This window comes from Condylostylus longicornis, unplaced genomic scaffold (genome assembly GCF_029603195.1).
Source record: "Condylostylus longicornis isolate FDR11 unplaced genomic scaffold, ASM2960319v2 ptg000055l, whole genome shotgun sequence".
Lineage (NCBI taxonomy): Eukaryota > Metazoa > Arthropoda > Insecta > Diptera > Dolichopodidae > Condylostylus > Condylostylus longicornis.
Window position 1 is genome coordinate 6463998 of NW_026578024.1, and position 20585 is coordinate 6484582.

The 20585-nt window shown below is 23.8% G+C and overlaps 1 protein-coding gene across 2 annotated transcripts in view; it reads right to left on the reverse strand.

Annotated features, from left to right (window-relative positions):
* Positions 1-20585, reverse strand: part of LOC129611804 (sodium/hydrogen exchanger 9B2) — an 82330-nt gene that overhangs the window by 58692 nt on the left and 3053 nt on the right. For both annotated transcript variants that reach the window (XM_055525153.1, XM_055525152.1), the window contains one exon: positions 10850-10988. In XM_055525153.1, the coding sequence (XP_055381128.1) occupies positions 10850-10976 (127 nt within the window). In that variant the 5' untranslated portion in view covers positions 10977-10988. The remainder of the gene's footprint in view (positions 1-10849; positions 10989-20585) is intronic.

Genomic DNA, 20585 nt, shown 5'->3' on the forward strand with positions numbered 1-20585 from the left:
AAATTATATTTATCAAAACGCCCAAATATATGCAATTTTCATAATTATTAGTTTTGTTCACAAATTTTTATTGAGGAAAAATTCAATTTTAATTTTAGAGCCAAAAAATTTTTTTCACTAGTTAGTCCGATTGCAATGATGGTACTAAGGCACAATAACAATCTTCAAATCAGTAAAATTTTTCCTCTCAAATATCAGTAAATGCACATATGTACGGGAAAAGTTTTCTTATATATACACAATTTTATGTACATTTGTTATGTACATATATATATGTACACAAAATTTAATAATATTCAGCAAAAGTTAAATAATAAGAAAAAAGAAATTATAATGCAACACGAAACAAATATTATCTTATGCTAAAAATCATAACAAACCGTTTTGAATATTAAATTTTTTGTTTGGATTTAACCAACATGGATAGAAGGCATGTGCATTTTATTTAGTGAAAACAAAATTATTAACAGTTTGTTCTATTGTAATTACATTTTTCTCTCTACTATTTAGGGAATTATTTTTTTTTTTAATATTAACATAAACACAAATAGAACAATTAAAACCCAAAAACAGAAAATTATATTTAATAATACAATATTCATCCTATAAAAATCCTAAAAATTGTACATATACGTACAGTTCTATATACATGAAACTATATAAGTACAATGCATATTTTTTGTTGATTTTATTTATTGAAAAAAAAATCCGCAATAAGCAGTGAATATTTTTTAAAAAGATAATCTCGTGGACTACATGAATATTAAATTTTAAATGCTATATTGTATATAGAGAACAAAGAATTCAAAAGCAATTCAAAGTCAAATTTATTTCATTATTTTCTCATTTATTAATGTTAAGTAGTTAAAAATTAATGAAAATTGGAAAATATTGCATATTCTCAAGCTAATTGAAATTATATTTTAAACAATTTGTATAAGAAATGTATACCGAAAATTATTTCAAAATAACTAAATTCAAAATAAATTTTGATGGCATCATCATTGTTATGATATGGACATTTCACATTCACAATTAAAAATAAACTGGGGCTTACTGTTCAATTCGATTTTCGTGAAACCCTTTTTCCTTTCAATATTATTTGCAGAAAGCGAAAGGTAGAACCATACAATTTCATTGTTGCTACTTTACCATTTTCCCGAATACGAAAATCGAATTACATAGTAAGGGCCTTGCAACTATAGGCTCTATCTGAGATATCTTACTAATATCATATTCTGCCTAAATAAAATTTCTTCCTTAAACATTAAATATTTTACAACTTACAACAGATACCTTGGGTTCTAAACAATTTTTCACGCTATAATAATTTTTAATTTCAAAAATTAAATTTAATTTCACTTTAATATTTTTAATTTTACATAATATTTACCTTATACTCTATTTATTTTTGTAATACAAAATTAGAATTTAAATATTTAAATAAAAATTTTTCTATGAATTTTTTTCTAAAGTATTGAAGTAAGAATTATTAAGAGTAAAAGATGCAACTGCGTATTTCTTCAATTTTAATTTTAGAAATTAAATTTACTTAAATTTTTCATTTTATTAAAGTAAAGTTTACATTATAATTTTGTCTTTATGATTGTTTTACTTTTGCATTTCTATATTTTTTCTGCATTTTTGCCTCCTTTCATTTCAATTCAATTTTGTCCTTCAATCTTTGAAATTTAAAAAAAAAAATAAAAGAAAATAAATTTTGTATAAATATGAAAAAAAAGAAGAAATAAAAACTGTAATTCAATTACATCAGTTAATCCAATTTACTTCTCCGACTTGTTTTTTGTTATATAGAAAAATATGTTTCGAGTATATAGGACTTTTTTTATAGAGGGAAACTCTAGAAATATTTTTCAAATGAAGTCGGTATATTGCAAAGCTATACTTGATATAAAGTAATATTTTACAGAGTGTTAATTATTTTAAGATTTAATTAAGAAAAAGGCAATCTGGTATTGGTTATACGCTATCACAACAAAATTTTATAAGTTTAAAATGAAAATTTTAAAATTCCTGCCGGACTATTTACATATATCATTTATAGACATATTCCATATTGATACCATATATCATTTCCGGCTCTTATCCGTTATTACACTATTTCCAACTGTTATCCCTTTGATTTTCTATTCTACCATTTTTTGCTTTGAGAAGAAAATTCCCTGTACTACATTTGACTGATTTTAAAAATATGGGAGATCTAATTGAAATTATAAGTTCTTTTTGTCAAATTTGCAGAGTTAATTATAACAACTGAACCCTTAAGATGCTGAATTGAGCCAGTAATTAAGTAAAGCTTCGGAAAATTCTAAAATTACGGCCTTGTCTTACATTTACTTACATTTTGTTAAAAAATTTTTAAGAACTATAAATAAAGTATTAATTATTATGTTACAAGTGTTTAAATTTGGTAACCATATCAAGCGATTTATATTAGGAAAAGTATATTATAGATGCTCGTGTAAGTCTATATACGGAAGACAACTTCGGAAACCATTCAATTTAAGTAATCGAAATCTTACACTTATTTATAAACAATCGAAGACAATAATTTAGGTAAACAATAATTTAATGCATAGGCGCAGTCATAATATTTTCAATCCGCCCGCACATTATTCACAATATTCATTAATAATTAATAATTATTATTTTTTTTCTTTTTTTTCTCCTTTCTATTCCCCTAGGAAACATAGGGCTGCCACATATCCTCGCCAATTCTCTCTGTCTTGCGCCATCCTTTTTACTTCGGACGATGTCTTACCGCTCCGCTCATATTCTGTCCTAACCGTTCTTCTACACGTTGTTCTTGGTCTCGTTAGCTTCGACCCTTTCTATGTCATCTGCATACTCCATACTCTGGAGTTTTTGCGAAAGCTGCCAGGTTATCGCCTTTCTACGTGCTGCTATTTCTTTCATACACTTGTCGAGTAATTTGCTTATTTTTTTATAAATATTTCAAACAATTGAAAAAATAAAATTTACTACAAAAATTAACCAGATTCGGAATGCAATATTTTTATACCTGTTGATTTTTTTTTTAAGAAACCAAATTAAAAGATTTCAAATGCATTTTTTTTTTGGTTTTTGACTTTTGAACTGTTTACAGTTATTTTATTTATCATCTCTATATTTTTGTTATTTTGTTATATAATTCTTCTCTTATACAAATAGTTACTTAATTTAATTTTTATTAAAGAAGACAGAAAATGAAAAAAGGGAACTAACTTATAGAGTTATGCTTTTTAAAGTGGATAACCTTAAATGAGCAAAAATTTCAGTTTTGTTAAATCAAAGAAATTTTATAATATTTTCTATGTAAATTTTTTTTTTGGTTTTGAGGCTCTTGAAGTTGTAATTAATATGTACATATTTACTTCTTAATTACAATAAAAAATAAAAATCATTTCCTATAATCAAAAGAAAATTGTTCACAAGCAAAATATAGTTTTCAGTTGGTTTTTTCTTAATTATTTTTAAGGTCATAATATTTTTTGGAGTAATAAAAAAAATTTTAATTTAATATTGGCCAAATACAGACCTTAGTTATAAATAAAATTTAATATAGGGACCAACAGCAATGAGGTTTTTTAGGAGGCGCAAGTGCAATGCGAATATTTTTGAATCTCAACACCTGTATATTCTATATTTTTTCGATGATATTTTGCCCTCAAAAATCAAAATCAATTTCAAAATCTTAAAACAAATCAAAATATTGTGGATTTGAAATTTAATCCCGAGTTTCTAATACCATAAAACAATTTTTGTGTCCTTTCATGTAATTTTTCCATTCATTCTAGATATTTAAATTTTCTTTCCCAAACAAATGGAACCATTAAAAACTGTTGCTATAATAATTGAATTAAATTTTAATTTATTAAAGTAAACCCCAGAAAATACAGTTATACAATTTATAAATAATTATTTCTTGAAACAAATTTTTAGAATTCTAATTTTACAAAATGAGTCCACCATTTAATGAACGAATTAGAATAAAATTGGAGCATAATTTAAACAAAATTCGCTCCCAATTACCTTAAAATCATAATAAATTCAAAATAATTTATACTTCAAGACACGCATAATATACATAATATACATTTTGTGTATAACAGAATCCACATTCTTTATACATATACACATTCGTATATAAAATTTTTGTATTCTAAATTTGAATAGGATGTCATTAAAGACGAATAATAATTAATTTTTGTTTTATTTTTTTTTTTTTCAAAAAGTCAATTTACAATAACTATTTTTAATTAATCGCTTCAAATATACACAATAATTTCTTTTATATTATATACGTATAAGTATGCCTTTTCCAAATGCCTCAATTCAATATAAAACCCTCACTTTATCATTATTTTTATTTCTTGTATATTATGCAATAAAACTTTTAACTTTAAATAGAAAAATTACGTCTGTATTTTGTATACCTTTATAGAGTTTGTTATATAGTTTCTCTTGAGTCAAATATAAAAGAAACTTTATAATTTCTTTTTAATTTCTTTATAAAATAATAAAAAATATTCCATTTATTTTAAAATTTATAAGACAACAAAAAGAACACAAAACTCTTTTTTTTTTTTTTTAAAAAATAAATTACGAAAAAATTCTTCTTTTTAATGAAAAAAAAAAAATGTTAAAGAGAAGAAAGGAAAAAATTGCATCTTTTTTAGTTTTCTCTTCTATATGCTAGTGCTCATTAAATTGCGAAATTTTTTAAATTATGAATGTTAAAAAGAAATTATAAAAGTATTAAACAAACAGGTTAAATATATGTGCTATTATATAATACCAATATGTACATGTATAATGTCAATTTAAATATATATACATGTGCGTACATAAAGTGAGTATTATGCATTTATAATGGAAAATTTTTGTTTCCTTTTAAATTACATAAAGACAAATTTCGTATTCACATTTTATATAGTAATAATTATAATGACATATTAAAAATCTTTGAACTTCTTCATTATACACGTGTAGTTATGTATTATAGGCATTATATACATATATTTATATAATTATTATATAGATTTAAATATTCCTGTATAAATTAAAGGAAAATAATATGCATTTGTACGTCAATATTAACTGAGGATACAAAAAAAAAAAAAACAAGAGAAAAGGAAATAGAATCTTATTATAAAATATAATGTTCTTTTTTTTCAGTTACCATTCGGGAAATTTGGTGAAAAAACAAAAAACAATTTTAATAATTTTGAAAATTTTTTATATACCTTAATTTTTATTTTTAATATATGGTTGCATAGTCATAAATGTATGCAGCTCCATTCCGTAGAATTTATCACAATATAATGGCGAACATTATTCGTTTTATAATTTTGAGATTTTGTTTGAAATTTAAGGAGACTCTTGAAAAGAAGTATAATAATATACCTTTGATAAAAGAATATGCACTTTTGTTATATGAAATATTCGATATATAAAGAACTCACTGCGCATATATCCATAATCAACAACATTAAAAATAAATGAAATTACCAAAAAAAAAAATTATCAAGATTAACTTTAATATTTAAAAATTATTTCAAACAAAACCAATGCACTATATGTATTGCATACATACACTTCCCGAATATTGAGTGAACTCAGGTTTTTCATAATTTTTTAATTGCCTAAATTTCTAACCGTTTAAAAAAGCCTTAATTGTTATAATTTGAAACAAATAGGAATTGTAAAATATTAAAAATGTTTTAATTACCAAACCTATAGAAAGAAATTTAAAAATTACAAGTTGAAAATCACATGGTTTAATAATAAAACTTCAATAAAATCATATTTTCGATATCATTTTTCTTCTATACGGCAAGTTAATACAAGTACAACGAAAATCGTAAAAATTGAATTTTTGGCACCTTACATTTACGAAGCTGCCAGCTTTTTCGAATTCCATATGTCATGCCATTAAAAATATTATAATTTTTCTCAACTCACTTACTTAAGCATCAAGTACAACCATTATACGAGTACTAACGCTTTTTAAATTTTTTAATGCAATAATTTTATATATTTTGTTATGTCAATGAACGTAACTCAAATAATGTAGTAGATTCTTTTTAATACAAAAGTGCTGCTTAACAAACTAATTTATTTTTTCAACTTTATTTATGTACCCCACAGATTTTTTCTGACAGCTTGTTATGAATTAAAATAATTACGAATAGAAGATATTACTTGTACAAATTTAAGATAGATATAGAAAAATTTTTCTTTTACAAGCTTTGTTTCAAATAGAATTTCAATTTATTTTCTTTTTTTTTCTATTTATTTTTCAATGTAAATAGTTTTAAGTCAAAGCTGTTTGAAATATGAAAACCCCACTTTGTGTTAATGAATTGGCTTAATAATCTAAATAAAATATAGAAGTTCTATTAACCCAAAAAAATTTCCTAATGAATCTTGAAATTTTAAGTGTGGTTATTAAGCATAACAAACCATATTTCAAATATCTCTATGTGTACTTAATTTTTCTGTACTAAATAGAAAATTTAAGAAATTTATTTTCAAAACTAAAAAATTTTCGACTATACCTTAAGTATTTTAATGTTAATTTTAATGCAAACTCAAAAATTGGAGGTAAAATTTTTTTTTTTTTGGAAAAGTTTTAAGTTAAAAATTGTGTTCATGTGTAAAAAATTGCGAAAATTGTTTTGGGTATAGTGAATAGACGCTAGTATTTACTGAAATGATCCTATTGAGGATTTTGTAAATTTTTTTTATGATAATTTGATTAATTTAATTCAAAATTAATTTTTGAAATTTTGAAACTTACAAATTTCGAACTTGAAACAAAACTTTTATTTTACACAGTAAAAAGCTGTAAAACGGGCTCTTTAAAATAGCTATGCACAAAAATATTATGAGTGCTTGTGTAATGAAAAATATAATTTTCTAAAATAAAAGCAAAGGTACTAAAACTTTAAAAAACCATAAAAACATTTATTTTTTTTATAAATTTTATTTTTAACTCCTACATAACAAGTTGAAAGAGAAAGAAAAACTAATTGCTTTTGCTTTTCTGTTTTTCTATTTCTTTTTTTTGTATAAAAATAAAATAAAAGTCTTTTTAAATGTCTTAAATGTAGGAAAATGTAGAAAATTTTAACATTTTTACCAAAACATCATACAGATTTTCAAGCTCAAAAAACAAACGAAGAACTCTGAATGCATGGTTACCTGTGAATGATGAAAATGGTTTCTTGCGTTTTGTTTCTTGTGTACGTTTGCTTTTGTTGTTTTCCTTTAGATTTTATATTTATAAAATTCTTTCCATCTCTTTCTTAAATAAATAAGATAAATTTATATGATATGTGTGTGTGTTTAAATATATACACTTACTCGCACATATTTCTATAAGAAGATTCATTATAATATGGTATTTCATTAAAATTTATTATATTTTTTATTATTATGTTCTCTTTTAAGGTTTTGTTTTTCAAGAGTAGTCAGTTTTTGATTTTTTTTCTTTGGTTTTTTGAAATAAAATGAAAGAAAAATACAAATCATAAGTGGTTAAGGTTACCAATTGGTTATAATATCAAAGAATGAGAACAGCAACTTAACACATTGTTGACCGGGTGTTTTTAATAAGAACTAACGCGTTTGTCCGGCGATTTTTCAACACTTTTTTTACATAATATATTTATTAGAAACTTTTTTATTGCATAATATATTTATAAGGAACTTTGTACACATTGTATTAAATTACATGTTTTAATATTTTTTAAGAGTATGATAGGCTTCGTTATCAAAAGACGTCATATGACGTTCCCGGTCAACAATGTGTTAAGGAACAAGACGTTATGGAATCAACTTGCTAATACTAGTTAAAATAAGTGAATTTGTCAAAAAAAACTCTAAATTATAGTTAATATGAGTTAAAATTATTAAGGAAAGAAGAAAACCAACAAAGAAGTATCGAAAGCAATCAAATTTGCAATTTACACTTCTATGATAGTACGATCACTTATTTATGGCAAAACTATGGCAGCACCGATTTGATTGCTTTTCGCAAATTCAAGTACATGGCCATGCTTACATAAATGTTTCTGGAGGCACAAATCCAATTTTTGGTGTTCCGTTTCCTCTCTTTTCGGTTTGTACGATTTTATAAATGACTAACAGGTCTTGTATGAGAAATTTTGAGCAAAATCAATGAGGCAAAAAAATTTTGATATAGTACCTTCAGATATCGATTTAGGTATATAACTCTTAAATACCACATTTTCGAAACCCAAAAAGTCGACAAAAATTATCGTACAGGCGATATACAATTAAGGAAAAATTTGAGCAACTTTGCTTGGAAGCATTTTTGGAAATTATCAAAATACTATAAACATCTCCAATATCTTCACTGACTTGCACAATATAAAAAAGTCACAACATCTGCCAATAAAGAGCTAACAAATATTTTGCCGGAAACCACTATGATGTAACCACCACTGTTAATGATTGGTTTTATGTTACAGGTAAGCAACTTTCGTCAAAATATAAGCTAAGTCATTTCACAAATTGTAAGTTCTTACAGCAAATTTTTCTTTACAATTATTTTACTTTATACTTGTGGTCATCATTTATAATATGGTAACCTTTTGAAAAACTGGTATCCAGGTACTTTTGCAATAAGATATTGTCGAATAGGTATATAATGTAGTACGCTATAAAAAGGATATGTCTACATTTGCATATACACACTTCGAAATGACAAAAAGAAAACAATAAAAAACATTAAAAATGTTCATTTAAATGAAAAATATTTGGTTAAGATTATGTTGAAATATGAGAAAAATTTACACACACACATGAACATATACGTATACTATAACTGTAATTTATAAAATAAAAAAGAAATTTTGATTTGAAAACCAGTTTCTTTTTTTCTTCTCCCCTCTTATTTTCAGTTTTCTTTTACCGAATGCATACATACATACAAATATATAATTTAAAGTTACATAAGTTATGAGTTAACTGAATTGAAAGTTTTTCTTTTCCATATTATTGTGATGATACAAAAGGAAGTTGAAAAGAAAAAAACTGAATACCCGTTAAAGTAGAAAGGAACACAAAAACTTCCCTGTTAAAAGTTATGAACGGTGTACTGCCCAATAAAACAGCTTAATATGATTTATTAATAGCTTTTGAATCAAAAATGGAAAAATTTATTTTCTATTTTTCTATTAAGTTTTTATGTTAAATTCGTAGATTTTTTGAATAAGTTTGAATGTGTAGAAAGTTGTTGAGCACCACAATAACATAAAAACTTTTGATTCGTATCGTTAAAAAAAATTCGTAAATGGAAAAATTTTCTCATAAATACAAAAACATTTGCCAAAAACCCATACACAAAATTTAAATAAACAGAAAAACTTATCAAAGCTCATGATTTCGCGTCGAAACCATGGAAACAGTTGAAATTCTACAAACATTGTCCTTATAGTTTAAAAAACTTCCTATATTTTTATCATCAACGTTGGTGTCGTCCTTTCAATGTTAAATTACATCACAAAAACTTATACATTTTATGTGAAAATAATTTTTTTCTCCGTTTGCATATCATGCAGAATTTTATTTGAAACCGACATTAGTAAATTTTTTTTTTCATCCTTCATACAATCACAAAATAAAACATTTTATTTTTTTTTTAATGTTTAATTTTATTATTTTTACTTTTTATTGTTATTTTTTATCCTTTTAATCTCAACAATTTTCATACACAAAGTTTTTTATTCTGATGGTTTTTGCTTCCTCTTTTTGCATATAGGTGGTTTATCTGTCAATACATTTAATATTTTTAGGTTATATTTTTGCAGTGATTCCTCTTTTGTTTTGTTCGTGTAATTTATGACATAACAATTATTATTTTGTATTATTTTTGTTGTAAGTATACAAATAATAGCAAATACATATATGTACGTATAACATGTGAAAAAGTTAAAAGTTTGTTGTACACAATCACTTTATTTACTTTAAAGTTAGAACATTGTAATTACAATAAAACTTAGCAATCAAATAGGAATAATATTCTCATGAGATTTGACAGTTTTATTAATATAAAAGTAGTATGTGCATTTGAATAATTCACAAAAATTGATTGTGAATGTGAGAGGAAGAGAAATTAAAAAAAAATTAATAATTTACAGTTTGCATATAAGACACATGTTTCAATTCCATAGTAGAAATTTAACTGTGAAAAAGTGAAAAAGAATAAATTTACTTTTTACTGCGTGAATTGCAACCTTTGACATTTGTACTGAAAAAATGTTTTATCTCTGCCATAGTTTTGCTCCTAGTGATAAAAACTGGTAGAAATCAGGATAGCGGAAAAAACTTACATTTTCTTTCATGTTTTATTGCACTGCATTCCAAACCGTATTTGATATTTTTTTTTGACCTTATGCTGCTAAAAACACAAGTCGTTTTCGTTAACCAAAGCCATATATTATTGACGATGCAGCATAAAATTTTATTATATTCGCAATTATTTTATTTCAGTCAAGACTATGTATATGTAATTTGACTTAAGCATTATCATCCCAGATTTTATATCTTGAAAAGATCGGCAACACGAATGTCAGCATACATTTTACCTATTGGAGTAATGCTTTAGTTTTGCATAAACATAAAACATTACAGTGAGAATTGTAAGTCAATATGTTCTGTTGCAGAAACAGTCTAAATTTTCAATGTTTCAATGGAAATTTTTACTCAATTTTGTAATTTTTTTTAGCAACTTCAGTGACCACTGTTTTCAGTTAATCTTAATTTTAATAAAACATTTTTTTTAGAGATAGAAACTTACCATCATTATTGTCGGAAACAATTTTCTCTTTATTCGATAAATTTCCATTGGAATCATCGTTATCTATATTTAAAAGTGATTCTGCTGTTGGATCTTCGGGTATTTGAGGTAAAACAATTCTTGGCATCTTTCATTTGATCTGTAAAAATAAAAAATTTATAAATTAATTTTTATTTATAATTGATAACAACTAAACTAAACAATATAACTAAATCTTGAATCCCATTTTAAACATGTAAGTGACAAATAGATAATATTATTGTAACAAATTTCATTTGCATACACAAATTAAAACGTTTGAAACTTAATTTTGTCATTGTTGAACTACTGCTTGAAAAAACGGGATTTCATATACACACATGCTTATAATGTGTAAATATGCGGTTGTGTGGTGCGATTTTCAGTAAACCCTTAGAGTAATATTTACAATTTCGAATTAACTTAAAATTTAATTTTTCGAATTATTTTAAAATTTATTCAATAGATTATATGTCAAAAACTGATACAGACCCTTAAGCATCCTTAAATTTATTACCATTTTCGTACTTTACATTCTAAATTTAAATTTAATGTCAGTACAACGAAGAAAAAAATTTTCAAATCGTATCTTAATTTGTGTATATTTCAAATTTATATTATTCAATACTCAAAAAAAAATCTTTTTTTACAATTTAAAATTCAAAGTTAACAACAAATATGAAAACCTTGAACCTCAAATCCTTAAATATAACATCGTATTCAATATTGCATTTATAGAATGCATCTATAGGTACTCACGATATTGATTTTTTCTTTAATAAATTGTCAATTATTTTAACCACACTTCTTCCTCCATATTTAGTCATAAGTAATATAAAAAATTGAATAATAAAAAATCGTTTTAAATCAAATTTACAATTTTACACAAATATGTATGTATGTATAAATAAGTATAATGCACATACATATATGTAATATATACATATACAAATATAATACTTAATGTATGGATTTATGTTACTGTTATACTGTTATGTATGGATTTATGTTACTTTTATTTTTTTTTTATTCAAGCAAACAAGGAGATCAAATAACAAAATGTATAAAATGGTTGAATAAAATCATAAGCGCATCATATTGTTGCTGTTATTACAAGGAAAAAAAACACAAATAATAAAAATTTTAAAAGAATTTTTCCAAGTTCACAAATATATTTTTGTTATTTTATAATTCAGAAGATCTTAGGATATACGAGTACAACTATTCAAATATATGCAATATTTACAATTTCTAACAATTTACATATGTAAGTATGTATGTATGTATGTTTGTCGATATATCAAAGCAAATAATCTGATTGCATTACCATAGCAATATAAGAAGCTTCAGCGGTATATCAACTCATATATATTGAATTCATCGCATAGCAATGCTCAATAACGTGATTTTAATAAACTGATATACAAAATTGTACACAATTTTTTATTTTAAAAAATTTTTTTAACTTCATTTCATTTCTTTGCAAATTGTGAATAATATACATATAAATACATACATACATACGAGTATACATATGAGATAAACTTAACGTGATATGTGCATTTCTTTTTGAAATTAGAATAAAGTACATAAAAATAGAAGGGGTAGAAATTCATTCTTAGATTTAAATTATTTGAATATTTTTTATTTTTTTATTTATAGAATGTAAAAAAATCATTATTGTTAAGCAAGACGCCCCCCAAATCTTTCCCATGTTACTTGATCCTCAATCAACTCTTTATATATTTTTGTTTTTGTTTTGTATGTCTACTATACCATATACACATCATACAAACAAAGAAAAACAATAAAAAGAAAATTTTTAGAAACCAAAGGAATAAACAACCTTGTATTATTTTTTTTGAATAAAAATATGAATTGAAATTCGTGTATATACATTATTGTTATAAGTGTAAGTATGTAAGTATGTTATACATAATATTGATATATGTATATATGTAAAAAGAATAGCATCAAAATAACAAGACAATAACTGTCTTCTCTCCACAAAAAAATTTAAAAATTATAAAAAGAAAGGAAAATTTATAAGAAAATAGAGTAAGTATGTACGAGTATAACACTATGCGTTTTTTACATAATATATCTTAATGGTATGGCAATTGTAAAAAAATATATTTTAAATCAGAAAATTTTAAAATGAAAATATTATAAAAAAGAAACTTGATGAAAACATAGAAGTAAACAAATATTTTTACCGTAACATTTTTCTTTTTTTTTAATTTCACATTTTTATTTACAAACACAATCATACACAGCGAAGAATAAAGGAAGAATAAAGGAGACAAGGACTTAAATATAAAATACAAGTGAGGTAACTTAAATTCGCATTACATGAGTATGTGTGTATATATTCAAATTATACACATACACATGTTATTATGGTATGATGTATTTATTATAAATTACTAAGTGTTCCAGTTATAACTACTTGTAGATTGAGCCCAAAATTATGCAATTTAAAAATATACAGTTTATTACTAAACTGATTATATTGAAACTATTTATACTGTCTATTAACTGACTTGGAACTGACATAATTTTTTGTTGCCGTGTGGATATACTAGAAAAATTTTCTTTTTCACTTATTAGTACTACATACAACATGGATGCATTAGCAACTTTAATCTTACCACTTACAGATTATTTATGATTAAATGTTTCAGATTAAATGTAATCCGAAATACAACCAAAGACAACTAAAAATGAAGATAATCATAATTTCACAGAAATTATACAAATTATATTTTATTCCGGCACAATTTAAGGGATAAGAAATGATTTTTACGCGTACATACATGTATAACAACTTATAAAAATTTTGACATTAATTTGACATTTCTCATTGTATATTACTTGAAATTAGCATACATTTATTAAAAAGTACAATTGGAGTGTACACCTTGTAAATATACAATTTTCATTCATTGTAAGAATGTTCTTACACATTAATATTTTTTATTCTCTTTATAAAATAAAAATAAAACCCAAGACTCAAACCAAAATTTTACGTAAATCAGAACTTATACAATTTAAAAAAAAAAAGGAAAAGGATAATAAAAAATAAATGATAAAAGAAAATATCAATTTCAACTTTAATTCATCAAAATCATAATATCCTGTTTCATCCGTTTCAGCATTTTCAATTTCTTGAAATATGTTATGCATATTACAAGAAAACTTATATAAAATGTCATCACTAATATTATGCACATTTTATATATATATCTAATATATATGTATAGAATTTATCTACAAATACCTACGTCCTCGTATATCACACACATATGTATATGTACAAATAATAAAATATTAAACAAATATAAATAAAGATATTTTTCTATTTTATTCTTTATTTTTATTATTTTCGAATTCATATGCAGACAAGATTATCTTACTTCCTTAAAGGAATAAGAAATAAGGGCAGAGAAAAAAGTTTAAATGAAAAATCAAAAAATAGGTTTTTAAATTAGCATATTTGTCTTCAACAAATTTAATTCGAAGGGCTTCAAAAATAAATCTAAACTCTAAAATCAAATTAATAATGGCGATTGAAAGAATGGTCTTATTATAATATATTTTGCATAAATTTAGGAGTAAAAAGTAAAAGTAAAATTCATATAAGTAAATTCATATGATTTTCATAGAAACTTTTGAAATCGATCGATTCTCTTAGTGTTATAGTTGAACCTCTTTCATCCAGCTTTGTTGGGCCCTCTTCTTAAAAAAAATAAACGGTCCTTTTAAAAAAAATAATCAAATTTTTACAAAATTTCTAAGCATACAAAATATTTCTAAGCATACGTGAGGCTAAACTATTGAATAAGAGCACGATTGCTGTTACAATTTCAGCTTTCGCCTGTATAATTTAGGAAATACCTTCGATTTGGTTACAGTAACATTTCTCCTAAGAAAAGACGGACAGACAAAGTGAAACTGCCACTTATCTTCAAAATTTTGTTGAAATTTATGAAAACCAAAATAAAAACTAAACCATCGCATGTATGTAGTATACGTGTATATATACAAATAGAAATTCCAAGGATAAAAGAGAGTAAAATGAAATTGTTTATATAGGAAAAAAAAAAAGATTTTTTTTATAGCAAAGAACAATTTTTTTTGCTATTTCCTTTCTGTTTTTGTTTATTTTTTAACAAATTGAATTGAAGAGTAAATCACTTTATAAAAATCACTAAGAAATGACGTTTTTCTGTATTTAATGTAAATACAATTTATAAAACATAAAAAAATATATATAAATAAATAAAATTGTATATAAAAAGGATATGACTAAAAATGTCTTTAAGAACAACGATAAATTATTTACAAACTTTACCTTTAAATTTTATTATTTTCAATTTTTTTATTTTTCCAATGTTTTTATAAAAATTTTTTTTAAATTATTTTATGTACATACTACATATATGTATGGATATGTAAATATATTTTATAAGATTATCGTTAATGTTTAAGATGCGATTTTCCAATTAGGATAATTTTTAAATAATTTTACTTGCAACATAATATTAAATTTTAAAAATTGATAAAATTTTAAAATATATTTTAAAATAATTCAATATTAGATTGCCGTCGTGGAATGTGTATAATTAGAATGTGAAAACTTAAAAGAATAGTTAAGTAGAAGTTGGAGTAATTAATAAGTACTAAGAGTAATTAAGTAGAAAGAATTGATAATTATATAAATATTTTAACACACTACAAAAAACATAGTATTTTAACATAGTACAAAAAATTTACAGTTTTCAATTGCATTTTTCTTTGTTAACGGAGCTCTTTCATATTTAAATTAGGGATTTCATTAAAAAATTAGGGCCTTTTGGCACTTTCTTAAAAGCCTTTTTCCCAAAAGAACAAAAGACATGTTTAAGTTTAGATAGCATAGAAAAAATGGCAAATATTCTGGGCGATAAAATAAGGTTTGCTAAAACTCCAGCCCGAACAGAATGATTAATGAACTGAATTTGTTAATTACAAACAATAATTCAGCTTCATTCATAAATGACATTTTTAAAAGATTGTGTACAATAAATTTTATGTTCCTTTTACAAATCATGCTCTTGCACACTCCGTTTAGCAATAATCTCGAAATAAAATATGCAAGACTATTCTTTAAACAATGCTTTGGATTTGACCGTAACTTTGGTGAACTTAAATTCAAATTTCTTATAAATTTCTTGAAATATTTCGATGTCTAAAAATTTCTACTATAAGAACAGAAATTTTTGCACTTTAATAGAGTTTTTCAAGAATTTAAAATCAAATTTAGGAAATTAAACTTAATCGTGTTTAGCCTTATGTCTATAGGGAACAATAATTAGTAATTACACGAAATCTTACAATTACTTATTTCACATACAAACATTTATTTAAAATTTGAACATATACTCAAATTATCTCATAAAATTATAGTATATAAGATGCATCATAGTCACAGGAAAGGAAGTATAAGAAAGTAGCCTAAGGAACGTACAAAGCATATAGACCCACTTAAATTCTGTACCACTTGAATCCTCTTTTTACAAGATTGTTTCTGTTCTGATAAAATCAATGAATAATCATACGAGTATGAATAGAATAAGATAGTGATAAAACATAATTTTTCCATAGTGATAAAACATAAACCTTAAATTTTTCTTTGGGATCTACAAGCTTAAATAGAAAACAAATATTTTAGTACCAAACACTGTGTGAAGAACAAAATCTAAAAATATGAAAGAATATTTTTTTTTTATAAAAATCCAATTTCAAAGTTTTAAATTTCACCATTATTTTAAAAATATTTTTGTGTATACATTGAGATGTGCTTTTACATACAATTTTACTGTGAAAAATAAATTTTCCGCCAAATAAAAAAAAAAAAATTGTGAAAACAAAATTATTCCAATAATTTTTTCAAATACCCAAACATGCATAAATTTTCTATTCAATTTCTAATATCACACCCTAACACAGACTATGCAGTTTAAGTAAAACTTAAATATTAAAAAGGAAAATATGAGGACCCACCGATGATCAAGAAAATTACGTTATGAAAAATTAAAAAAAAAAATATTTTAAAGACGAAAAAGAAAGAAAAAACAAAATTTATGAGATAAAAAATATAGAATGAGAGAAAAAAAAACTAAAAACGAGTTCAAAATTAAAATTTGCATAAATTTTCTTATTCATTTTCTCCTTCTGCGACTTCCGTGGCATTGCAATTGCATCCTGTTTGAAAGAAAAATGAAATTTTTTGGTTTTCATTTTTTTTTTTCAATAAAAAGATGAAAGAATTTTCTTACTTATTTCTCTTAATCAAAAAAAAAGAACAGGATTAAATCAACGAAAAATTTTTTTTTCCAATTTTTCTTTTTCTTAACTACCCAGTTCAAAATTATTCTCTTTAACCATTTTCTTTTGATGAATTGTACAAATAGAGAGTGCAGTTTAACTAAAAATTGCATTTGAATACAAAAAAAAATTATAAAAATTATAATAAATGGCGGATGGTGGTGGGGCGGGAATAGATATAATATAGAAAGATTTGATCTATTTGAAATTTGAAATCGAATCGCGTTTAAATATTCCTGTCAAGTGAAATTGATAATTTGATTTGAAATTTAGGTGAAAGAAAGAAGGAAAGTAATTGAAATTTTCATTTTATTTTTTTTTTTGTTTTCGTAATTTTTATACCAAAGGATATTCACTTTTAATATATTCCAAATATTGATTTAAAAAGTAAATTTTATGTAGTGATACTAGAAAATATTATGAAAAAGATGGAAATTTCGAATGAATGAAAATAATAAAAAAGAATGAGTTCTTTAAGAAAACTTTAATTTCTCCATACTTTTTGCAAATTTAAATTAAAGTGTTCCAGGAAAATATGCATATAATATTTGGAAAATATGCATAAAATTATTAACTTTAATATTTAGGGTTTAGTATATTTTAATTTAATATTTAAACTTAATTGCAAAAAAATATCATGAATTTAAAAATTAAATATTAAAATTAATTTAAATTGCATAATATTAGGCGCATACATACAATACAAGCTCATACATCTTTTGGTCCGTTTCGAAATGATCAAAAATAGTGTAGCTACAGAAAATGTTACTTAATTCTATAATATCTACCTATACGTCTAATTTGACTTTATTTTATTATAAAAAATTCTGTTTGATTATTTCTAGTTTGATTAATTCTTAATTAAAATCGGTTTTGAGTCTTTAAGAAAATAAAAGTAAGCCGAAGATGAAAATCCTTGGACGGGACTAAATTTGTAAGCTTAATTTGAAAACAAATTTGTACCATTAATTTCGAAGATTTAAGAATTCTAAGAACTTATTTCCAACATTTCTTAAAAGTAGGGTCTTTAAAATTTTGAGAAAATTAAAAAGATTCTTGTGTGTTATACATCATAATTTGAATCGTTATAAAATCCTTAATTACTGCTTTAACCATGGCTTTCAATTTATTCTCTGATTTTTCTTTACATTTAAAATGAATTTCTTCTTATAATTTTTAAAATTCCTCTCACTAAATTGGAAAATACAAATTCCTCTAACTAAAATTAAAATTTTTTAATAAAATACCATCAAAATTCTCTATAATTCGACTTATAAATACGTGTTTAATAATGCAAAGAATTTAGAACACAGGAAAATGAAATCTTGATTTTCACATACATATGTATTTGTAGATGCAAACGAAAATAGTCTTTGACCTCATTTTATAAAAAAAAAACATTTTCATTGGTGTATATAAGAGTAATACAATTCAATTAATAGAGATCTCTTCATATTGTATAAGTGCATTTCTTCATTAGATGATCTAAGCTATATTTTGAATTTCTGTACTTAATGGAATTTAAGTTCATCTAGATAAACGGGCGAGTGAACCCATGAATGTCATTTTTAATGCATTCAGTATACTACATATACATGTATGGTTTTCCAGTTAATAGAAAAAGAAGAATATTGTTAAATATCAAATGAATTTCAAGAATAAGCAGCGAAATTAAGTGAAATTGAACTACTTTTGGATTTCTTTTCAATTTATTTTTTTCTTCCAAGTTTTCATGTTTTTTTTTTGTTTTGTATATTATCACTAGAATCCATTGTTATGCATTTAAAATGGAAAACTTGCCGAAACTATTTTCATTTTTAATTTTCATTAAAAAAAAAAAAAAAAACAAATACACAATGAAAACTAAAACTGAAATATAAAAAAAACAAAAAGGAAAATTGTGAAGCATAGACAAGAATCAGAAACAATTTTACAATAAAATGAGGGAGAAAAAAAATAATATCTATTAGAAATGACCAGAGGCGAAATTGTAATTTTCTCATTTCCACCAAATGAGAGTTTCATGTAAATTTTTTTTTCTTTTATTTTAGTTTTTAAATAATCTCAGATTTTCTACAATTTTCAACTATTACAAACTACAAGTTACAATTTCTAGTTAATAGAAGGTTTTCTAAAAATTAAAATACAAATGGATTTCGAAAAAAACATTTGCTCAGAAGTAAATATTGGTTTTTCTAAGAGATCTGAAAAATAGCTAAATTTTTCTCATAAACTGTTCGATGGATGTTAATCGACTTACATAATATTCATATTGAAAATTCAATCAAATTTCTACTTGTGCTTAGATGGGCTTGTCTTCAACTGAACGGCATAAAAATTAAAGAACAAGCATTTCAAAAAAATTTGTAATAGAGAATTATTGAACCTTACAATAATGGCGATTGAAAAACTCAAATCTTGTTTATAGAAATCAAGAAGAATCAATCGAAACCACTGCCCAAAAATGACAGAATTTCAAATAAACGATTAAAATAATACCAATTAAAGTCTTTACCGCAAGAATAATAAAAATTTTAGTACGAAATTTTTAAATATTTCTTGCTCCAATTGTCAATATTTTCAATAATTTCAGAAATAAGAAGAGCAGATGATCGGAGCCGCTCTGCTCAATTTAAAAACGTACCGATTCAAATATTTTTACTTTCATTTTTTTTCATTTAATTTTCTCTTATTTTCCACATCATTTTAGTAACCAAGATTTTTTTCTATTATAAACACCATCAAATTATTTTCTTTAATATATTTGTCTAAGCACATACATATAATTTATCTACTCATATGTACATATGTATATATATGTACATATATTTGGTATATATGTTTGTATATGAATGCTTCTCACTTAATATGGAAATGAGCTAAGAACAAGAACAATTTTATCATTAAGTTCATTGACAGGATAACAAAACGATGATGAAAAAAATACCCGCGGCTGACTGAATGTTCTATTGCTGTACATCATATATGTATGTGTATGAATTTCTTAGAATGGTGAAATTTAATAATATTTAATCTTAATTTTTATATCTACTTGAACTTTCTACGCCATATTGTTACATTGTTTTTTTTTTTTAATAGATGCAATGAGTTTGTAATGGATATTTTTATATTCTTTTCTTACGAGGATTTAAGTGGATGTGAGTATACTTATATATATTCATATATACATATATGTATGTATGTATTATGCTTTTATATGAAAAGTACCATATTCTTTAGATTTAATTTTAATTTTGCAATTACTGCATTTATTTTAATATTTATAAATTTTTTGCTTGAAAATAAAAATGTTAATGTTAAAGACAATGTAAATTTAGCATGCGCTTTT